Raw genomic sequence first — 17,697 nt, 5'->3', positions numbered from 1 at the left:
AATTACTCAGCTCTAGGATTTTTTTCTATTTAACCCAAACCCTGAAATTAGTGAAATATTTTGAGGGAAGAGAAACTGTCACTTACCTTGCTTCAAGTTCCCAGAAGGTAGTATCGTCAGACAGCCATGGGTTGGAAGGGTCAAGTGGCACAAAAAATGGGTCATATTCTAAATACTGTTCCGTGTAACTTAGAAGACTAGAGAAAAGAAACAGGTTCATCTTCCTTAGTTGTCTGGCTGAGGTTCTATCCATTCCAAAGTGAGGATACAATATAAAAATGTCTGGCCAAGGAATCCTTGCTTGCTTATAGAATGAAGTCCAATGACAGTTTTCACATTTCAATATGCATCAACTTATCGCGCTTCTTAGAAGACAAATGGAGCTAAAGATTCCACTTTCCTCCTGCCTAAACCATATGACTCAATATCCCCCCATCACAATAAAGCCAAAGGGGTGGGCAGTATGTGGAGGGCTGTGCCAAGGGTCAGTGCCAATTCCTGGTCGCCCAGTGCACCAGCAGCTGAACTGATTTAATCAATTTGAAAAAGAGGATTTAAAGGAATTTTTTCAAAGGTATTTATAGAAATTAGGTAAAAGGGGAATTAGTGGACATTTTTTTTTAAATTTTCCATTCATTTAAGAAGAGTGAGAGAGAAGAAGGGAGAAAGAAAGGGAGAGGGGAGGGAAAGAAAGAGAGAAAGAAAGAGAGAGCAAGAAGCATTAACTCATTGTTCCACTTAGTTGTTCCATTTAGTTGTGCATTCACTGGTTGCTTCTTCTATGTGCCTTGCCCAGGGATCAAAACTACAACCTTGGCATGCCAGGATGATGCTCTATCCACTGAGCCACATGACTGGGGGTCAAATTTTTTTTCTAAAAATCTTTATTTAAAACTTAAAAAAGAGGAGTGACGTCAGAGAAATGGCACCGTAAGGAGTGATCCTGATAAATCTCCCCCAAAATTCAACAAGATCTTCAACCAGAGACAGAAAAATCTATCCTTGGAGCCTCCAGAAGTTCCACACTAAACACGAAGGTATGATTAAGTGAAAAATTGACTAAATATATAATCAACCCCAAAGGAAATAAGGAGGAAGAAACACTCTGCCTTCCTCACTAACCTAAATAAGGGCTGCTTTCACTGGGAACTGAGAGTATAGGAACTAAGGCGGGCATAGGGTGTGAATAGAACCAGATTGCAGCACAAACGTCCAAACCTGGCTGTGGCACGGACATCCAAGCCAAGGAAAAACTGTGCTTGTGGCAACCCAGTCAACACAAGCTAACGCTCATGCCAAATCCAGACAAAGAAAGGCACTTGGGACAGCCATCTGCCCTGATCTCCTGGTCGGCGCACACAGATAGAGGGCAAGAGATTCCTCCTAGAGCCCCAGGAGTGGCCGCCCGTGTTCCTGGACAGAGGGGCAGAGTCAGAGGCCTTTGTGTGGGCCGAAACCAGAATCTCAGGGTCACCCCTGCACCCCCAAAAGCAGCACACGGGGAGTGGATGGGAGCAAAATTTCCTGTGCTGGAACTTTTCCATGCGGGCGGGGCACCTAACCAGGAGTGAGAGGTGGCTGGCCAGATATCTTGGTCGGCAAGCACAGATAGTGGGCGAGAGATTCCCCTGGGAGTGGGCGCCTGTGTTCCTGGAAGAGGGGCAGAGTCAGAGGTCTTTGTGGGGGCTGAAGTCCCGCCTGATTATGCTAGGGGTTTTGACTGATTTAGCCTTACCCAGAGACCTGCGTTGAATGGGAACAGAGTGAGGATTTGCCAGCTCTTTGAGCCTCTTACTCTCCAGGCAGAGGCAGCAACCCCATAGCTGGATCATCAGGCTGCTAATTTAGGAAGAAAAGACTAGGAGAGAGGCTCTGGGAATGCAGACTCTCTCATTGGCAGAGCCTGCAAATGCTAATGAGCCTCGACTGCCAACGAGACTGAAGCCCAATATATGACATTGCCATAGAGACTTATCAACTGCGAACCTCTACCTAAGCGTGCCACAGGGACAAAACCTGGGGTACAGAGTCACTGACCAGGAAGAGGGAGAGAAAAGAAAGAGCAAGAAGATAACCTCTCCAAATCAAGAATAATCCACAGACTTTATAACCTATCCCATTTTACTATATTTGTTCATTTGTTTCTCTTATCTTCTTGTCTTGATTATTTTCTTCCTCTTCCAATTTGGTCGTTTAATTCTCTGCTGGTCTTACTCTCTCCTCTCCTTGAACTACACTACCCATAAGTGTTTCATCTCCCATTATCTTTTCTTTCTTCTTCCTTTCTCTCTATGAGGGTTGCACTCCAAAACCCTTAACTCTCTCTCTCTCTCTTTATTCTTTTTTCTTCTTTTTGTGTTTTCCTCTTTCTTTTTTTTTCTCCCTCTATATTAGTTTCTTCTTTTCTCCTTTACTTTTCCTCTCATTCAATCCTCAATCACGAACAAATTATTTTATCTGGGACTCAAATTTTTCTTTGTGGCACTTTGGGGGTTCTTTACTTTGCTTTTTAAACTCACTAGCAGTGCTCCCAAGCCCGGCTCTCCATTTTATCTAGTTCTTGCTCCACTAAATACAATAGTAATTTCCCCCCCTTTTTTCCTGTTTCCCTTTTATTCCTCTCATCATATCTCTTAGTCAACCATCACCTAAAAGAAAATCATTTCATGCTTGACCCAAATTTTTTCCTTTTTTGCATTTTGTGGGTCCAAACCCCCTTTTTTGCCCCTTTATCACTTCTCCCCAACTGAGGCCCTCCATTATAGGTAGTTTTTGTTCTATTTAGCACAATATAATTCACAGTTCACCACAAGATTTTTTCAAGAAGGAGGGGAGAGGAGAGGAGAGGAAAAAAAAGGGTGGGGAATAATAATTTTTTTATTCTTTTTTATTTTTTAACTTTTTATTCTTTATTAATTCTCATTAATACTATCAACAAAACCACCCTCCGATGCCATTAAGGAAAAGGAAATCAAATATCATGGATACAAAAGACAGAGACGTAGTACAGATAGATGAGGAAAAATCTATGGAAAAAAAATTTAATATATTGGAAGCCTTGGAGCTAAATGACAGAGATTTTAAAATAGAAATCCTAAAAATACTCAGAGATATACAAGAAAACACAGAAAGGCAATTTAGGGAGCTCAGAAAACAATTCAATGAACACAAAGAATATATTACCAAGGAAATTGAAATTATAAAAACAAATCAAACAGAGATGAAAAACTCAATTCACGAGCTGAAAAATGAGGTAACAAACTTAGCTAATAGAACAGGCCAGATAGAAGGTAGGATTAGTGAAATAGAAGACAATCAACTTGAGGCACAACAAAGAGAAGAAGAAAGAGACTCAAAAATTTTAAAAAATTAGAAAGCCCTACATGAATTGGCTGACTCCATCAAAAAGAATAACTTAAGAATACTATATCAGAGGGAGAAGAGAGAGAAAATGGAATGGAGAACATATTCAAACAAACAATAGATGAGAACTTCCCAAGCCTGTGGAAAGAACTAAAGCCTCAAATTCAAGAAGCAAACAGAACTCTGAGTTTTCTTAACTCCAACAAACCTACTCCAAGGCACATCATAATGAAATTGGCACAAACCAAAGACAAAGAAAAAATTCTCAAGGCAGCCAGGGAAAAAAAGAATACAACATATAAAGAAAGGCCCATTAGATTATCATCAGATTTCTTTTTATTTATTTATTTATTTATTTATTTATTTATTTATTAAATTTAATGCAGTGACATTGATAAATCAGTGTACATATGTTGAGAGAAAACATCTCCAGATTATTTTGACATTTGATTGTGCTGTATACCTTCCCCCAAAGTCAAATTGTCTTCTGTCACCTTCTATCTGGTTTTCTTTGTGCCCCTCCCCTCCCCTCCCCCACTCCCTCTTTCCTTCCTCGCCCCCTCCCCCACCCCCCCACACCCGTTGCCATCACATTCTTGTTCATGTCTCTGAGTCTCATTTTTAAGTCCCATCTATGTATGGATTCATATAGTTCTTAGTTTTTTCTGATTTACTTATTTCACTCCGTATAATGTTATCAAGGTCCATCCATGTTATTGTAAATGATCCGATGTCATCATTTCTTATGGCTGAGTAGTATTCCATAGTATATATGTACCAAAGCTTTTTAATCCACTCATCCTCTGACGGACACTTGGGCTGTTTCCAGATCTTCGCTATTGTGAACAATGCTGCCACAAACATGGGGGTGCATTTCTCCTTTTAGAGCCATTCTTTGGTGTCCTTGGGGTATATTCCTAACAGTGGGATAGCTGGGACAAAAGGCAGTTTGATTTTCAGTTTTTTGAGGAATCTCCATATTGTTTTCCACAGTGGCTGCACCAGTCTGCATTCCCACCAGCAGTGCAGGAGGGTTCCCTTTTCTTCACATCCTCGACAGCACTTATTCTGTGTTGTTTTGTTGATGAGCGCCATTCTGACTGGTGTGAGGTGATATATCATTGTGGTTTTAATTTGCATTTCTCTAATGATTAGTGATGTTGAGCATTTTTCATATGCCTATTGGCCATCTGAATGTCCTCTTTGGAGAAGTGTCTATTCATTTCTTTTTCCTATTTTTTGATTGGATTGTTTGTCTTCCTGATGTTGAGATTTACAAGTTCTTTATAAATCTTGATTATTAACCCCTTATCAGAGGTATTGTCAAATATGTTTTCTCATTGTGTAGTTTGTCTTTTTATTCTGTTCTTGTTGTCTTTAGCTGTGCAAAAGCTTTTTAGTTTGATATAGTCCCATTTGTTTACCTTTCTTTTATTTCATTTCCCCGTGGAGATAAATCAGCAAATATATTGATTGCTACAAGAGATGTCGGAGAGCTTACTGCCTATGTTTTCTTCTAAGATGCTTATGGTTTCACGGCCTACATTTAAGTCTTTTATCCATTTGAGTTTATTTTTGTGAGTGGTGTAAGCTGGTGATCTAGTTTCATTTTTTTGCAGGTAGCTGTCCAATTTTCCCAACACCATTTGTTAAAGAGGCTGTCTTTACTCCATTGTATTTCCTTACCTCCTTTGTCAAATATCAGTTGTCCATAGAAGTGTGGATTTATTTCTGGGTTCTCTGTTCTGTTCCATTGATCTATATGCCTGTTCTTATGGCAGTACCAGGCTGTTTTGAGTACAATGGCCTTGTAGTATAACTTGATATCAGGAAGTGTGATACCTCCCACTTTATTCTTCCTTTTTAAGATTGCTGAGGCTATTCGTGTTCTCTTTTGGTTCCATATAAATTTTTGGAATATGTGATCTATATCTTTAAAGTATGTCATTGGTACTTTAATTGGTATTGCATTGAATTTATAGATCGCTTTGGGTAATATAGACATTTTAATGATGTTTATTCTTCCTAACCATGAGCATGGTATATGTTTCCACTTGTTTGTATCTTCCTTGATTTCTTTTATCAATGCTTTGTAATTTTCCGAGTATAAGTCTTTAGTCTCCTTGGTTAAGTTTACTCCTAGGTACTTTATTTTTTTGGTTGTAATTGTGAAGTGGATTGTTTCCTTAATTTCTCTTTCTGACTGTTCATTGTTGGCATATAAAAATGCCTGTGATTTCTGAGTATTGATTTTATATCCTGCTACTTTGCTGAATTCATTTATCAGGTCCAGTAGTTTTTTGACTGAGACTTTAGGGTTTTCTATATACAATATCATATCATCTGCAAATAATGATAGTTTTTTTTTTGTTGTTTGTTTGTTTTTGTTTTTTTTATTTTTTATTTTTTTTATTTTTCTGAAGCTGGAAACAGGGAGAGACAGTCAGACAGACTCCCGCATGCGCCCGACCGGGATCCACCCAGCACGCCCACCCAAGGGCGACGCTCTGCCCAGCAAGGGGCGATGCTCTGCCCATCCTGGGCGTTGTCATGTTGCAACCGAAGCCACTCTAGCGCCTGAGGCCGAGGCCACAGAGCCATCCCCAGCGCCTGGGCCATCTTTGCTCCAGTGGAGCCTTGGCTGCGGGAGGGGAAGAGAGAGACAGAGAGGAAAGCACGGTGGAGGGGTGGAGAAGCAAATGGGCATTTCTCCTGTGTGCCCTGGCCGGGAATTGAACCCGGGTCCTCCGTACACTAGGCCGACGCTCTACCGCTGAGCCAACCGGCCAGGGCAATAATGATAGTTTTACTTCTTCTTTTCCAACTTGAATGCCTTTTATTTTTTCTTGTCTGATTGCTGTGGCCAGGACTTCCAGGACTATGTTGAATAAGAGTGGTGAAAGGGGGCACCCCTGCCTTGTTCCTGATCTTAAGGGTATTGCTTTTAATTTTTGCCCATTGAGTATGATGTTGGCTGTGGGTTTCTCATAGATAGCTTTTATCATGTTGAGGTATATTCCCTGTATTCCCACTTTGCTGAGAATTTTGATCATGAATGGGTGCTGGATTTTATCAAATGCTTTTTCTGAATCTATTAAAATTATCATATGGTTTTTCTCCTTCTTTTGGTTTATGTGATGAATCACATTGATTGATTTAAGAATATTGTACCAGCCTTGCCTCCCCAGAATAAATCCCACTTGATCATGGTGTATGATTTTTTCCATAGATTCTTGGATCTGGTTTGCTAATATTTGGTTGAGGATTTTAGCATCTATATTCATCAGAGATATTGGCCTATAATTTTCTTTCTTTGTGTTGTCTTTGCCTGGTTTTGGAATCAGAATTATGCTTGCCTCATAAAAGGAGCTTGGAAGTCTTCCTTCCTCTTGAATTTTTTGAAATAGTTTGAGAAGGATAGGAGTTAGTTCTTCTTTGAATATTTGGTAGAATTCTGTTGTGAAGCCATCGGGCCCTGGACTTTTCTTTGTTGGGAGTTTTTTGATAACTGTTTCGATCTCCTTTGTTGTAATCGGTCTGTTTAGGTTTTCTGATTCTTCCAGATTGATTTTTGGAAGATTGTATGTTTCAAGGAATTTGTCCATTTCATCTAGGTTGTCTAGTTTTTTGGCATACAGTTCTTCATAGTATTTTCTTACAATATTTTGTATTTCTGTTGTGTCAGTTGTTATTTCTCCACTCCCATTTCTAATTTTATTTATTTGAGTCCTCTGTCTCTTTTTCTTGGTGAGTCTAGTTAAAGGTTCATCAATCTTGCATACCTTTTCAAAGAACCAGCACCTAGTTTCATTGATCCTCTGTATTGTTTCTTTAGCCTCTATGTTATTTATATCTGCTCTAATCTTTATTATTTCCTTTCTTCTACTACATTTGGTCTTTACTTGCTGTTCTTTTTCTAGTTCTTTTAGATGCAGGGTTAAGTTGTTTATTTGAGCTTTTTCTACCTTCTTAAAATGTGCCTGTTGTGCTATAAACTTCCTCTTAGTACTGCTTTTGCTGTGTCCCATAAATTTTGAGATGTTGTATGCTCATTGTCATTCGTTTCTAGGAATTTTTTTATTTCTTCTTTGATCTCATTCTTAATCCATTCATTATTTAACAACCTGCTATTTAGTTTCCATGTGTTTGAGAATTTTTGAGCTTTTTTGTTGTGGTTCATTTCTAGTTTCATGCTGTTGTGATCGGAGAAAGTGCTTCATATGATTTCAATCTTCTTAAATTTGTTGAGAACACTTTTGTGCCGTAACATGTGATCTATCCTAGAGAATGTACCATGAGCACTTGAAAAAAATGTATATTCTGCTGCTTTAGGGTGAAAGGTTCTGAAGATATCTATTAAATTGAGTTGATCTAGTGTGTCCAATAAGTCTGCTGTTTCTTTGTTAATTTTCTTTCTTGAGGATCTATCTAGTGATGTTAGTGGGGAATTGAAATCCCCTACTATTATAGTATTGCTGTTCATCTCAAACTTTAAATCCATCAAACTCTGCTTTATATAATATATTTAGGTGCTCCTATATTAGGTGCATAGATATTTATAATAGTTATATCTTCCTGTTGGATTACTCCCTTTATCATTATATAGTGGCCTTCTTTATCTCTTACTATATCCTTTGTTTTAAAGTCCAATTTGTCCGATATAAGTATTGCTACCCCAGCTTTTTTTTCATTTCCATTTGCATGAAATGATTTTTTCCATCCTTTTACCTTCAATCTATGTGTATCTTTTTTTCTAAGGTGTGTCTCTTGTAGAGAGCATATGTATGGGTCCTGTTTTCTTATCCACACAGCTACCCTATGTCTTTTGATTGGATCATTTAATCCATTTACATTTAAGGTTATTATTGATATGTAGTTGTTTATTGCCATTTTTTTCTTTAAAGGTGTATTCCTTTTTTTGCTATATTTTTTTTCCCACTTTGATCTGTTTACACCAGGCCCCTTAATATTTCCTGCAGCATTGGTTTGGTTGTAATGAATTCCTTCAGTTGTTTTTTGTATGGGAAGCTTTTTATTTGTCTTTCAGTTTTAAACAATAGCCTTGCTAAATAAAGTAGTCTTGCTTTTAGATTCTTGTTCTGCATTACTTTGAATATTTCTTGCCATTCCCTTCTGGCCTCAAGTGTTTCTGTTGAGAAGTCAAATGTCATCCTTATGGTGGCTCCTTTGTAAATGATAACTTTTTTTTCTCTTGCAGCTTTTAATATTTTCTCTTAATCGCTTAGCTTTGGTATTTTAATTATGATGTATCTTGGTGTAGGTTTCTTTGGGTTTCTCTTTAATGGAGTCCTCTGTGCTTCTTGAACTTGTGAGAGTTTCTCCTGCATTAATTTAGGGAAGTTTTTAGCTATGATATGATTGAACAAAGACTCTGTCCCTTGTTCTTTTTCTTCTTCTTCAGGAACCCCTATGATGTGGATGTTATTTCTCTTCATATTGTCACAGAGCTCTCTAAGAGTTTCCTCAGACTTTTTGAGTCTCTTTTCTTTCTTCTTCTCTGCTTTCATGCCTTCATTCCAGTTGTCCTCCAACTCGCTGATTCGATCCTCAGCTCTGTCTATCCTGTTTTTAATTCCTTCCATTGTGGTCTTTATTTCTGATATTGTATTTGTCATCTACAACTGATTCTTTTTTATACTTGCTATTTCTTTATTTAGGTGTTCATAATGACCATCCATTGTTGTTCTAAGATCCCTAAGCATCCTTACAATCATTATTTTGAACTCTGCATCTGGAAGTTTAATTATTTCCATATCAATCAGTTCATCTCCTGAAGGTTTTTCTTGTGTTTTCATTTGGATTGCACTTTTTTGTCTTCTCATTGTCTGTGTTTGGGTGTTTTATTTGTAGAGTTCATTGAGTCTAGACTTGGTTTTGTCTGCCTCCAGTTTTCAGTTGTGTTATTTCTAGGTCTTCGTGGGTTTGATTATCATCAGATTTCTCAACAGAAACTTTACAAGCTAGAAGAGAGTGGATCCAAATATTTAAAGTACTGAAAGAGAGGAATTTTCAGCCAAGAATTCTATACCCATCAAAGCTATCCTTCAAATATGAAGGAGAAATAAAAACATTCACAGATACAGAAAAGATGAGGGAATTTATCATCAGAAAACCCCCACTCCAGGAATTACTAAAGGGGGTTTTCCAACCAGATAAAAAGAACAAAAAGAAACAAAACCACAAGTAAATGCTCCACCAAGAACACAATAAAACCAAATTTAAACTGTGACAATTACAACAAAAAAAGGGGAGAGGACGAAGATTAACAGTATCAAAGGACGATGGAGTGCAAAAGTACTCACACGATCATGCACTGCAATGAACAGGGTAGGAACCCTTTTCATTAATTAATGCTAACCATCATTGAAAAAACCACCACAGAAGCACATGATTTAAAAAAGATAGCAACAGAAGAAAGAACTGTGGAATACACCCAAACAAAAACGAACGATAGAAAAACGAAAGAGAACAATCAAACAAGAAACAAAACTAACAGAAAGCAATGTATAAAATGGTAATAGGGAACTCACAAGTGTCAATGATTACACTAAATGTAAACAGATTAAACTCACCAATAAAAAGGTACAGAGTAGCAGAATGGATTAAAAAAGAAAATCCAACTGTATGCTGCCTACAAAAAACTCATCTAAGCAACAAGGATAAAAACAAATTCAAAGTGAAAGTCTGGAAAACAATACTCCAAGCAAATAACATCCCCCCCAAAAAACCAGGCGTAGCAATACTCATATATGGTAATGCTGAGTACAAGACAGCAAAAGTACTCAAGGACAAAAATAGTCATTTCATAATGATTAAGGGGACGCTGAATCAAGAAGACATAACAATTCTTAGTATATATATGCGCCAAACCAAGGAACACCAAAATATATAAGATAGCTACTTGTTGACCTTAAAACAAAAACTGACAAAAATACAATCATACTTGCAGACCTCAACACACCGCTGACGGCTCTAGATCGGTCATCCAAACAGAGAATCAATAAAGATATATTGGCCTTAAACAAAACACTAGAGCACCTGGATATGATAGACATCTACAGGACATTTCATCCCAAAGTGACAGAGTATACATTTTTCTCCAGTGTACATGGATCATTCTCAAGAACTGACCACATGTTGGGCCACAAAAATAACATCAGCAAATTCAGAAAAATCGAAGTTGTACCAAGCATATTTTCTGATCATAAAGCCTTGAAACTAGAATTCAACTGCAAAAAAGAGGAAAAAACCCCCACAAAATTGTGGAAACTAAACAACATACTTTTAAAAAATGAATGGGTCAAAGAAGAAAGTGCAGAGATCAAAAGATATATACAGACAAATGAAAATGACAAAACAACATATCAGAATCTATGGGATGCAGCAAAAGCAGTGATAAGAGGGAAGTTCATATCACTTCAGGCCTAAATGAACAAACAAGAGAGAGCCCAAATGAACCACTTAACTTCACACCTTAAGGAACTGGAAAAAGAAAAACAAAGACAACCCAAAACCAGCAGAAGAAAGGAGATAATAAAAATCAGAGCAGAAATAAATGAAATAGAGAACAGAAAAACTATAGAATTAATTAATAGAACAAGGAGCTGGTTCTTTGAAAAGATCAACAAAATTGACTAACCCTTGGCAAGACTTACCAAAGAAAAAAGAGAAAGAACTCATATAAACAAAATCCAAAATGAAAGAGGAGAAATCACCAAGGACACTGTAGATATACAAAGAATTATTGTAGAATACTATGAAAAACTTTGTGGCACTAAATTCAACAATCTAGAAAAAATGAATAAATTCCTAGAACAATACAACCTTCCTAGACTGAGTCAAGAAGAAGCAGAAAGCCTAAATAGACCAATTAGTAGGGAATAAATAGAAAAAACTATTAAAAACCTCCCCATAAATAAAAGTCCAGAACCAGACGGTTATACTAGTGAATTCTATCAAACATTCAAAGAAGACTTGGTTCCTATTCTACTCAAAGTCTTCCAAAAAATTGAAGAAGAAGCAATAATTCCAAACACATTTTATGAGGCCAACATAACCCTCATACCAAAGCCAGGCAAAGACAGCAAAAAAAAAGAAAACTACAGACCAACATTTGTAATGAATACAGATGCTAAAATACTAAACAAAATACTAGCAAATCGAATACAAGAACATATTAAAAAAATAATACATCATGATCAAGTAGGATTCATCCAAGAATCTCAAGGATGGTTCAACATACATTAAACGGTTAACATAATACACCATATCAACAAAACAAAGAACAAAAACTACATGATCTTATCAATAGATGCAGAAAAGGCATTTGATAAAATACAACACAATTTTATGTTTAAGATTCTCAACAAAATGAGTATAGAAGGAAAATATCTCAACATGATAAAGGCCATATATAATAAACCATCAGCTTACATCATATTGAATGGCACAAAACTGAAGGCTTTCCCCCTTAAATCAGGAACAAGACAGGGTTGTCCACTCTCTCCATTCTTATTTAATGTGGTGCTAGAGGTTCTAGCCAGAGCAATCAGACAAGGCATAGAAATAAAAGGCATCCATATCGGAAAAGAAGAAGTAAAGGTATCACTTTTTGCTGATGATATGATCCTATACATCGAAACCCCCAAAGAATCTACAAAAAGACTACTAGAAACAATAAGGCAATACAGTAAGGTCGCAGGATACAAAATTAACAATCAAAAGTCCATATCCTTTCTATATGCTAACAATGAAACATTTAAGAACGAACTAAAAAAAATAAACCCCTTCACGATTGCAACAAAAGAAATAAAATACCTAGGAATAAACATAACAAAGAATGTAAAGGATTTATATAATGGAAACTACAAACTATTGTTAAGGGAAATCGAAAAAGATACAATGAGATGGAAGAATATTCCTTGTTCTTGAATAGGAAGAATAAATATAATCAAGATGGCCATATTACTCAAAGCAATATACAAATTTAATGCAATTCCCATCAATATTCCAATGACATTTTTTACAAAAATGGAACAAAAAATCATTAGATTTATATGGAAAACCCCAAATAGCCAAAGAAGTCCTAAAGAAAAAGAACAAAGCTGGGAGCATTAAAATACCTGACTTCAAACTACATTATAGAGCCACGACAATCAAAACAGCATGGTATTGGCAGAAAAATAGACACTCAGACCAATGGAACAGAATAGAAAGTCCAGAAATAAAACCATATATATATGGTCAAATAAGTTTTGATAAAGGGGCCAACAACACACAATAGAGAAAAAAAATCCTCTTCAACAAATGGTGCTGGGGAAACTGGAAAGCCACATGCAAAAGAATGAAACTCGACTACAGTTTGTCCCCTTGTACTAAAATTAATTCAAAAAGGATCAAAGACCTAAATAAAGGACCTGAAACAGTGAAGTACATAGAAGAAGACATAGGTTCTAAACTCATGGGCCTTGGTTTTAAAGAGCATTTTATGAATTTGACTTCAAAGGCAAGGGAAGTGAAGGCAAAAGTAAATGAGTGGGAGGGACTATATCAGACTAAGAAGTTTTTGGTCAGCAAGAGAAATTGAAAACAAAATAAACAGACATCCAACTAAATGGGAGATGACATTTTCAAACAACAGCTCAGATGAGGGCCTAATATCCAAAATATACAAAGAACTCATAAAACTCAATAACAAACAAACAATCCAATAAAAAAAATGGGAAGAGGACATGAACAGACACTTCTCCCAGGAAGAAATACAAATGGGCAACAGATATATAAAAAGATGTTCATCTTCATTAGTTATTAGAGAAATGCAAATCAAAACTGCAATGAGATACCACCTCACACCTGTTAGATTAGCTATTATTAACAAGACAGTTAATAGCAAATGTTGGAGAAGCTGTGGAGAAAAAGGTACCCTCATTCACTGTTGGTGGGAATGTAAAGTAGTACAACCATTATGGAAGAAAGTATGGTGGTTCCTCAAAAAATTGTAAATAGAATTACCTTATGACCCAGCAATCCCTCTACTGGGTATACACCCCCAAAACTCAGAAACATTGATATGTAAAGACGCAGCCCCATGTTCATTGCAGCATTGTTCACAGTGGCCAAGACATGGAAACAACCGAAAAGCCCTTCAATAGAAGACTGGATAAAGAAGATGTGGCACATATATACTATGGAATACTACTCAGCCATAAGAAATGATTACATTGAATCATTTACAACAAAATGGTGGGATCTTGATAACATTATACAAAGTGAAATAAGTAAATCAGAAAAAACCAAGAACTGCATTATTCTATATGTAGATGGGACATAAAAACAAGCCTAAGAGACATTGATATGAGTGTGGTGGTTACGCGGGGGGGGGGGGGGGGGAAAAGTGGGAGGGGGAGGGGAAGTGGCACAAAGAAAACTAGATAGAAGGTGATGGATGACAATCTGACTTTGGGTGATGGGTATGCAACATAATTGATTGACAAGATAACCTGGACATGTTTTCTTTGAACATATGTTCCCTGATTTATTGATGTTACCCTAGTAAAATTAATTAAAAAATAAAAAAAATTGAAATTAAATAAAAATTAAAAAAGAGAGGAAAAGAGTTGAAGAAGAAAGGATTTGACAATGCCCCAAAATGAAGGACATGAATACCATTAAAAACAGATTTAAATAAAGATTTCTTTATTTAAAATCTGAATTTAATTCAAATTCTGAAGTCATGCAATATTTCAGTGTGAATGTTAATATGAATTTACAGAAAGGCCAACAGGTAACCTCACAAGCTGAAAGTGTCATTTCTTCCAGCAGGAGTGAAACGACCTAATGCCTTAGAATGCCTTCCATATCTGACTCTAGGTGCGTAAGGATTGGACCTCTAGAGATTTAAGACAATAATGATCATTCTGTAATTTAAACTGAAACAAGACAGTTCCTTCAAAGTTTTCCATATTAAAAAATAGAAAAGCATGCCTGACCAGGTGGTGGTGCAGTGGATAAGAGCATTGGTCTGGGGTGCTGAGGACCCAGGTTTGAAACCCTGACATTGCTAGCTTGAGCATGGGCTCATCTGGCTTGAGTGTGGGGTCGCCGGCTTGAATGTGAGATCATAGACATGACCCATGGTCGCTGGCTTGAGCCCAAAGGTTGCTGGCTTGGCTGGAGCCTCCTCCCGCCCCGACTAGGCCCATATGAGAAAGCAATCAATGAAGAGCTAAGGTGCCACAACAAAGAATTGATGCTTCTCATCTCTCTCCCTTCCTGTCTGCCTGTCCCTGTCTGTCTCTCTCTCACACACACACACACAAAATAAATGCAAAATAACATGTATTACAGGATTCCAATAACTTAGCTTCTCTCTCAATAGTTTGTTTACCATTATTAACAGGTTCAATTGTCATATTATATTTTTAAATGTATATGAACATCTTGAAATACTTACCTATCAGCAACTTTTGACATTTTTAACCGATGTCTATCTAACTGTATTTGCCAATAGTTTATCTGAAAAGAGAGTAAAAGGAATAGTTGCATAAGTAGTGACAGTCTCACAATCTTCAGTTCTAATTTCTGATAAACTGGGCCATTTCAAATAAGAAATGTTTTAAATCAGTAAAATTCTAAACTCTATAGAAAAATCAAATGAGAGAGCTCTGAAAGAGTTAGAAAATTTAAATGTGTTTGAATGTAAATATGGCTAATATCACTTTAGAACAGCACTGACTTTGAACCTTCTGCCTGCTTTAACAAAATGTAACTCTTTTACAAGAGTTACATATCTTAATTATATTATAGAGAGTTTAAACATGTATTCATGATGAATAACCAAATCAGAATCACATTCACTCCCTAAATATTGAATTCAGAATATAAATGCATTTATTTGTTATTATAATTCCAAACTATACCCTACTTCTTAATACTATCCCAACAAAATATCAATAATGTGTATTTTGAGAATAATTTTATCAACAGTTCAGATAACAATAACAAAATCATGCATGGGAAACTTTAAAATTCTCTGAATTATTTTTCTTTCATGATGATTATAAATATATGAGAAAATATATTATTGATATATCATATTATAATAAAATACAGTATAGGAAAAAAATTTAAAAGGGGGGGGGGAGCCATGACTGAAAGAGATTATTACTTGGTATGAGACATGCATATTTGCTTTGCACAATTACTTGGAGACAAAACTATTGATTAATTAGTAAAGCAAGGAGTGATATACACCACAACTGTGCATCAGTGTTAATAAAGGAACACATCAAGAGGCTTACAGATATAGAGATCAGAACTGTAGAAACAAGAATAAGCACTCTTTTACAAAGATCATGTCACATCAATGGATACGAGAAATGTATGACAATGTAGCCAACCTCTTGTTTTCTCATTCTGGATGACAGAGTTCTGGAATACAAAATAACTCTGGACAATGGAGGCACCTATAAATTATGATATGTGACTTTAAAATTTGGGTAGAGAAAAAAGGACTTGGGGAGTTAAATACTGAAGAGTGTTGACTACATATCTTAAAATTAGACAATTTCATTACTTTGTAATTGAAAAATCTTCTATTTGAAACAGTCAACCATATAAAGTAACCTTTTAAAATACCTGCTATTAACATTCAGGATCTGATTTTCATAGCTGCTAAACCATTAACAGGTAATTTTAGAGATTGACTCACCTGTTGTTGTAACTCATCTTCTGTTGGAGGTTTAGTTTCTGGTGTGGATGTGTGGGTAGGGCTGTGACTTCTAATATCATTTTGTAAACCATAGACAGACTATATTAATTTTAAAAAAATAAACATGTTAGGATATGTAGCACATGTAGTCACAGACTTTCTGAAAGGTCATTTAATGTTACATATTCAGTAAGGTAACTTTACAAAATATTTAATTAATCTTCTTCTCAAAATCCCAGAGGCACTGCTATAATAAATATCATATGAGTGTAAAATAGAAGCACAGCTCTGAATAAATATATGATTAGATTATTAACCTTGGCAGAATGTTTGATTATATGGAGAGACCATGCAACATGTGATGATAAAATTTAGGGGTGCATTGAGAACACTTTTTCTTTGATGAAGATGAAGGATGAAGACATATGAAAGTTGTATGAACCTCCCCCAGAAAATGAAAGTTACTAAGTAGGTTTGAAAGGAAAGTTGAAATCAGAAGAAGTCTGATTAAGTTGCTTAACTGAGTCAATTTGCAGAACCATGACCAACCTTACCAATATCTATCATTCAAATGTGTTTTGTTCCTGACCTCTTCTCACATGGAAGCTCTTCACTTCTTAATGTTAACCTCTTGGCTCTACACATTGACCCTCTGGACATTTTTTCTTATGTCTCTCCATTGTTTTGCTCTGAGCCCTTCTTTAACAAATGTGACTCAGGTTGAGCCTATCTGAATCATCCAATTGGTAGGTCCCTCTCTTAGCCTCAACGTCATGGAACTCAATTCCTGTCACTAGGCATCCATTTTAATCCAAGGAGTAATACATTGCTGTGAATTAATTAATAACAGGATTGAACTGAATGAATTTAACTTCCTCTTTCATTCATTCATTCAACATTTATTAAAGATTTACTGTATGCTGGATATAGTGCTAAGCATTAGAGATAGAGAAGTAATTGAAGATGGGTATACTTCCACTTCCATTGCAACTCATAATCTAGGGGAAGGGAAATATGTTATACAAAATTCATATGTTGAAGCCTTAACCCTCAAAGTGACTGTATTGGCAGATGAGGGTCTATAAGGAGGTAATAAGGTTAAGTGAGGTTATAGGGTGAGACCTTAATTCAAAAAGAAGAGACATGAATATGCTCACTCTCCTCACTGTCCCCTTCCCCTTCCCAATATGTGATAACACAGCTAGAAAGTGGCTGTAGAAGCAAGGAAGAGAGCTCTCAACAGGAACCAATTTTACTAGCACCTTGATCTTGGACTTCCAGTCTTCAGAACTATGAGAAAATATATTCCTATTTTTAAGCCACCCAATTATGGTATTTTGTTATGGTGGCCCAAGCAGACCAATATATAACACTTAACAAAATGATGTAATTATATATGTATAGACATTTGCTTGTCTGCTTGGTCAATGTGTACATTCCCCCTAGACCATGAGTTGTGGGAGCAAGGTAAGCCTGTAATACTGCTAAATGCCTAAAGACCAGTACCACATGCCTGACTTAGAGCAGAGATGTATTAAATCTGCTGATTGAATGGATCATTCCAGTTCTGAGCCAAATATGAGCTAAAGTAGAAGTGGTGATAA

The 17,697-nt window shown here is 36.4% G+C and overlaps 1 protein-coding gene across 6 annotated transcripts in view; it reads right to left on the bottom strand.

Moving 5' to 3' along the window:
- The window catches only part of RGS7 (regulator of G protein signaling 7), a 422,952-nt gene that overhangs the window by 19,544 nt on the left and 385,711 nt on the right, over nucleotides 1-17,697 (bottom strand). For all 6 annotated transcript variants that reach the window (XM_066383468.1, XM_066383487.1, XM_066383510.1 and 3 more), the window contains 3 exons: nucleotides 16,094-16,192; nucleotides 14,837-14,898; nucleotides 87-197 (listed from right to left, as the gene is read on the bottom strand). In XM_066383468.1, the coding sequence (XP_066239565.1) occupies nucleotides 87-197; nucleotides 14,837-14,898; nucleotides 16,094-16,192 (272 nt within the window). The remainder of the gene's footprint in view (nucleotides 1-86; nucleotides 198-14,836; nucleotides 14,899-16,093; nucleotides 16,193-17,697) is intronic.

This window comes from Saccopteryx leptura, chromosome 1 (genome assembly GCF_036850995.1).
Source record: "Saccopteryx leptura isolate mSacLep1 chromosome 1, mSacLep1_pri_phased_curated, whole genome shotgun sequence".
Lineage (NCBI taxonomy): Eukaryota > Metazoa > Chordata > Mammalia > Chiroptera > Emballonuridae > Saccopteryx > Saccopteryx leptura.
Note: the sequence above shows the minus strand (reverse complement) of the source record. Positions and strands in the feature narration are given on the sequence as shown.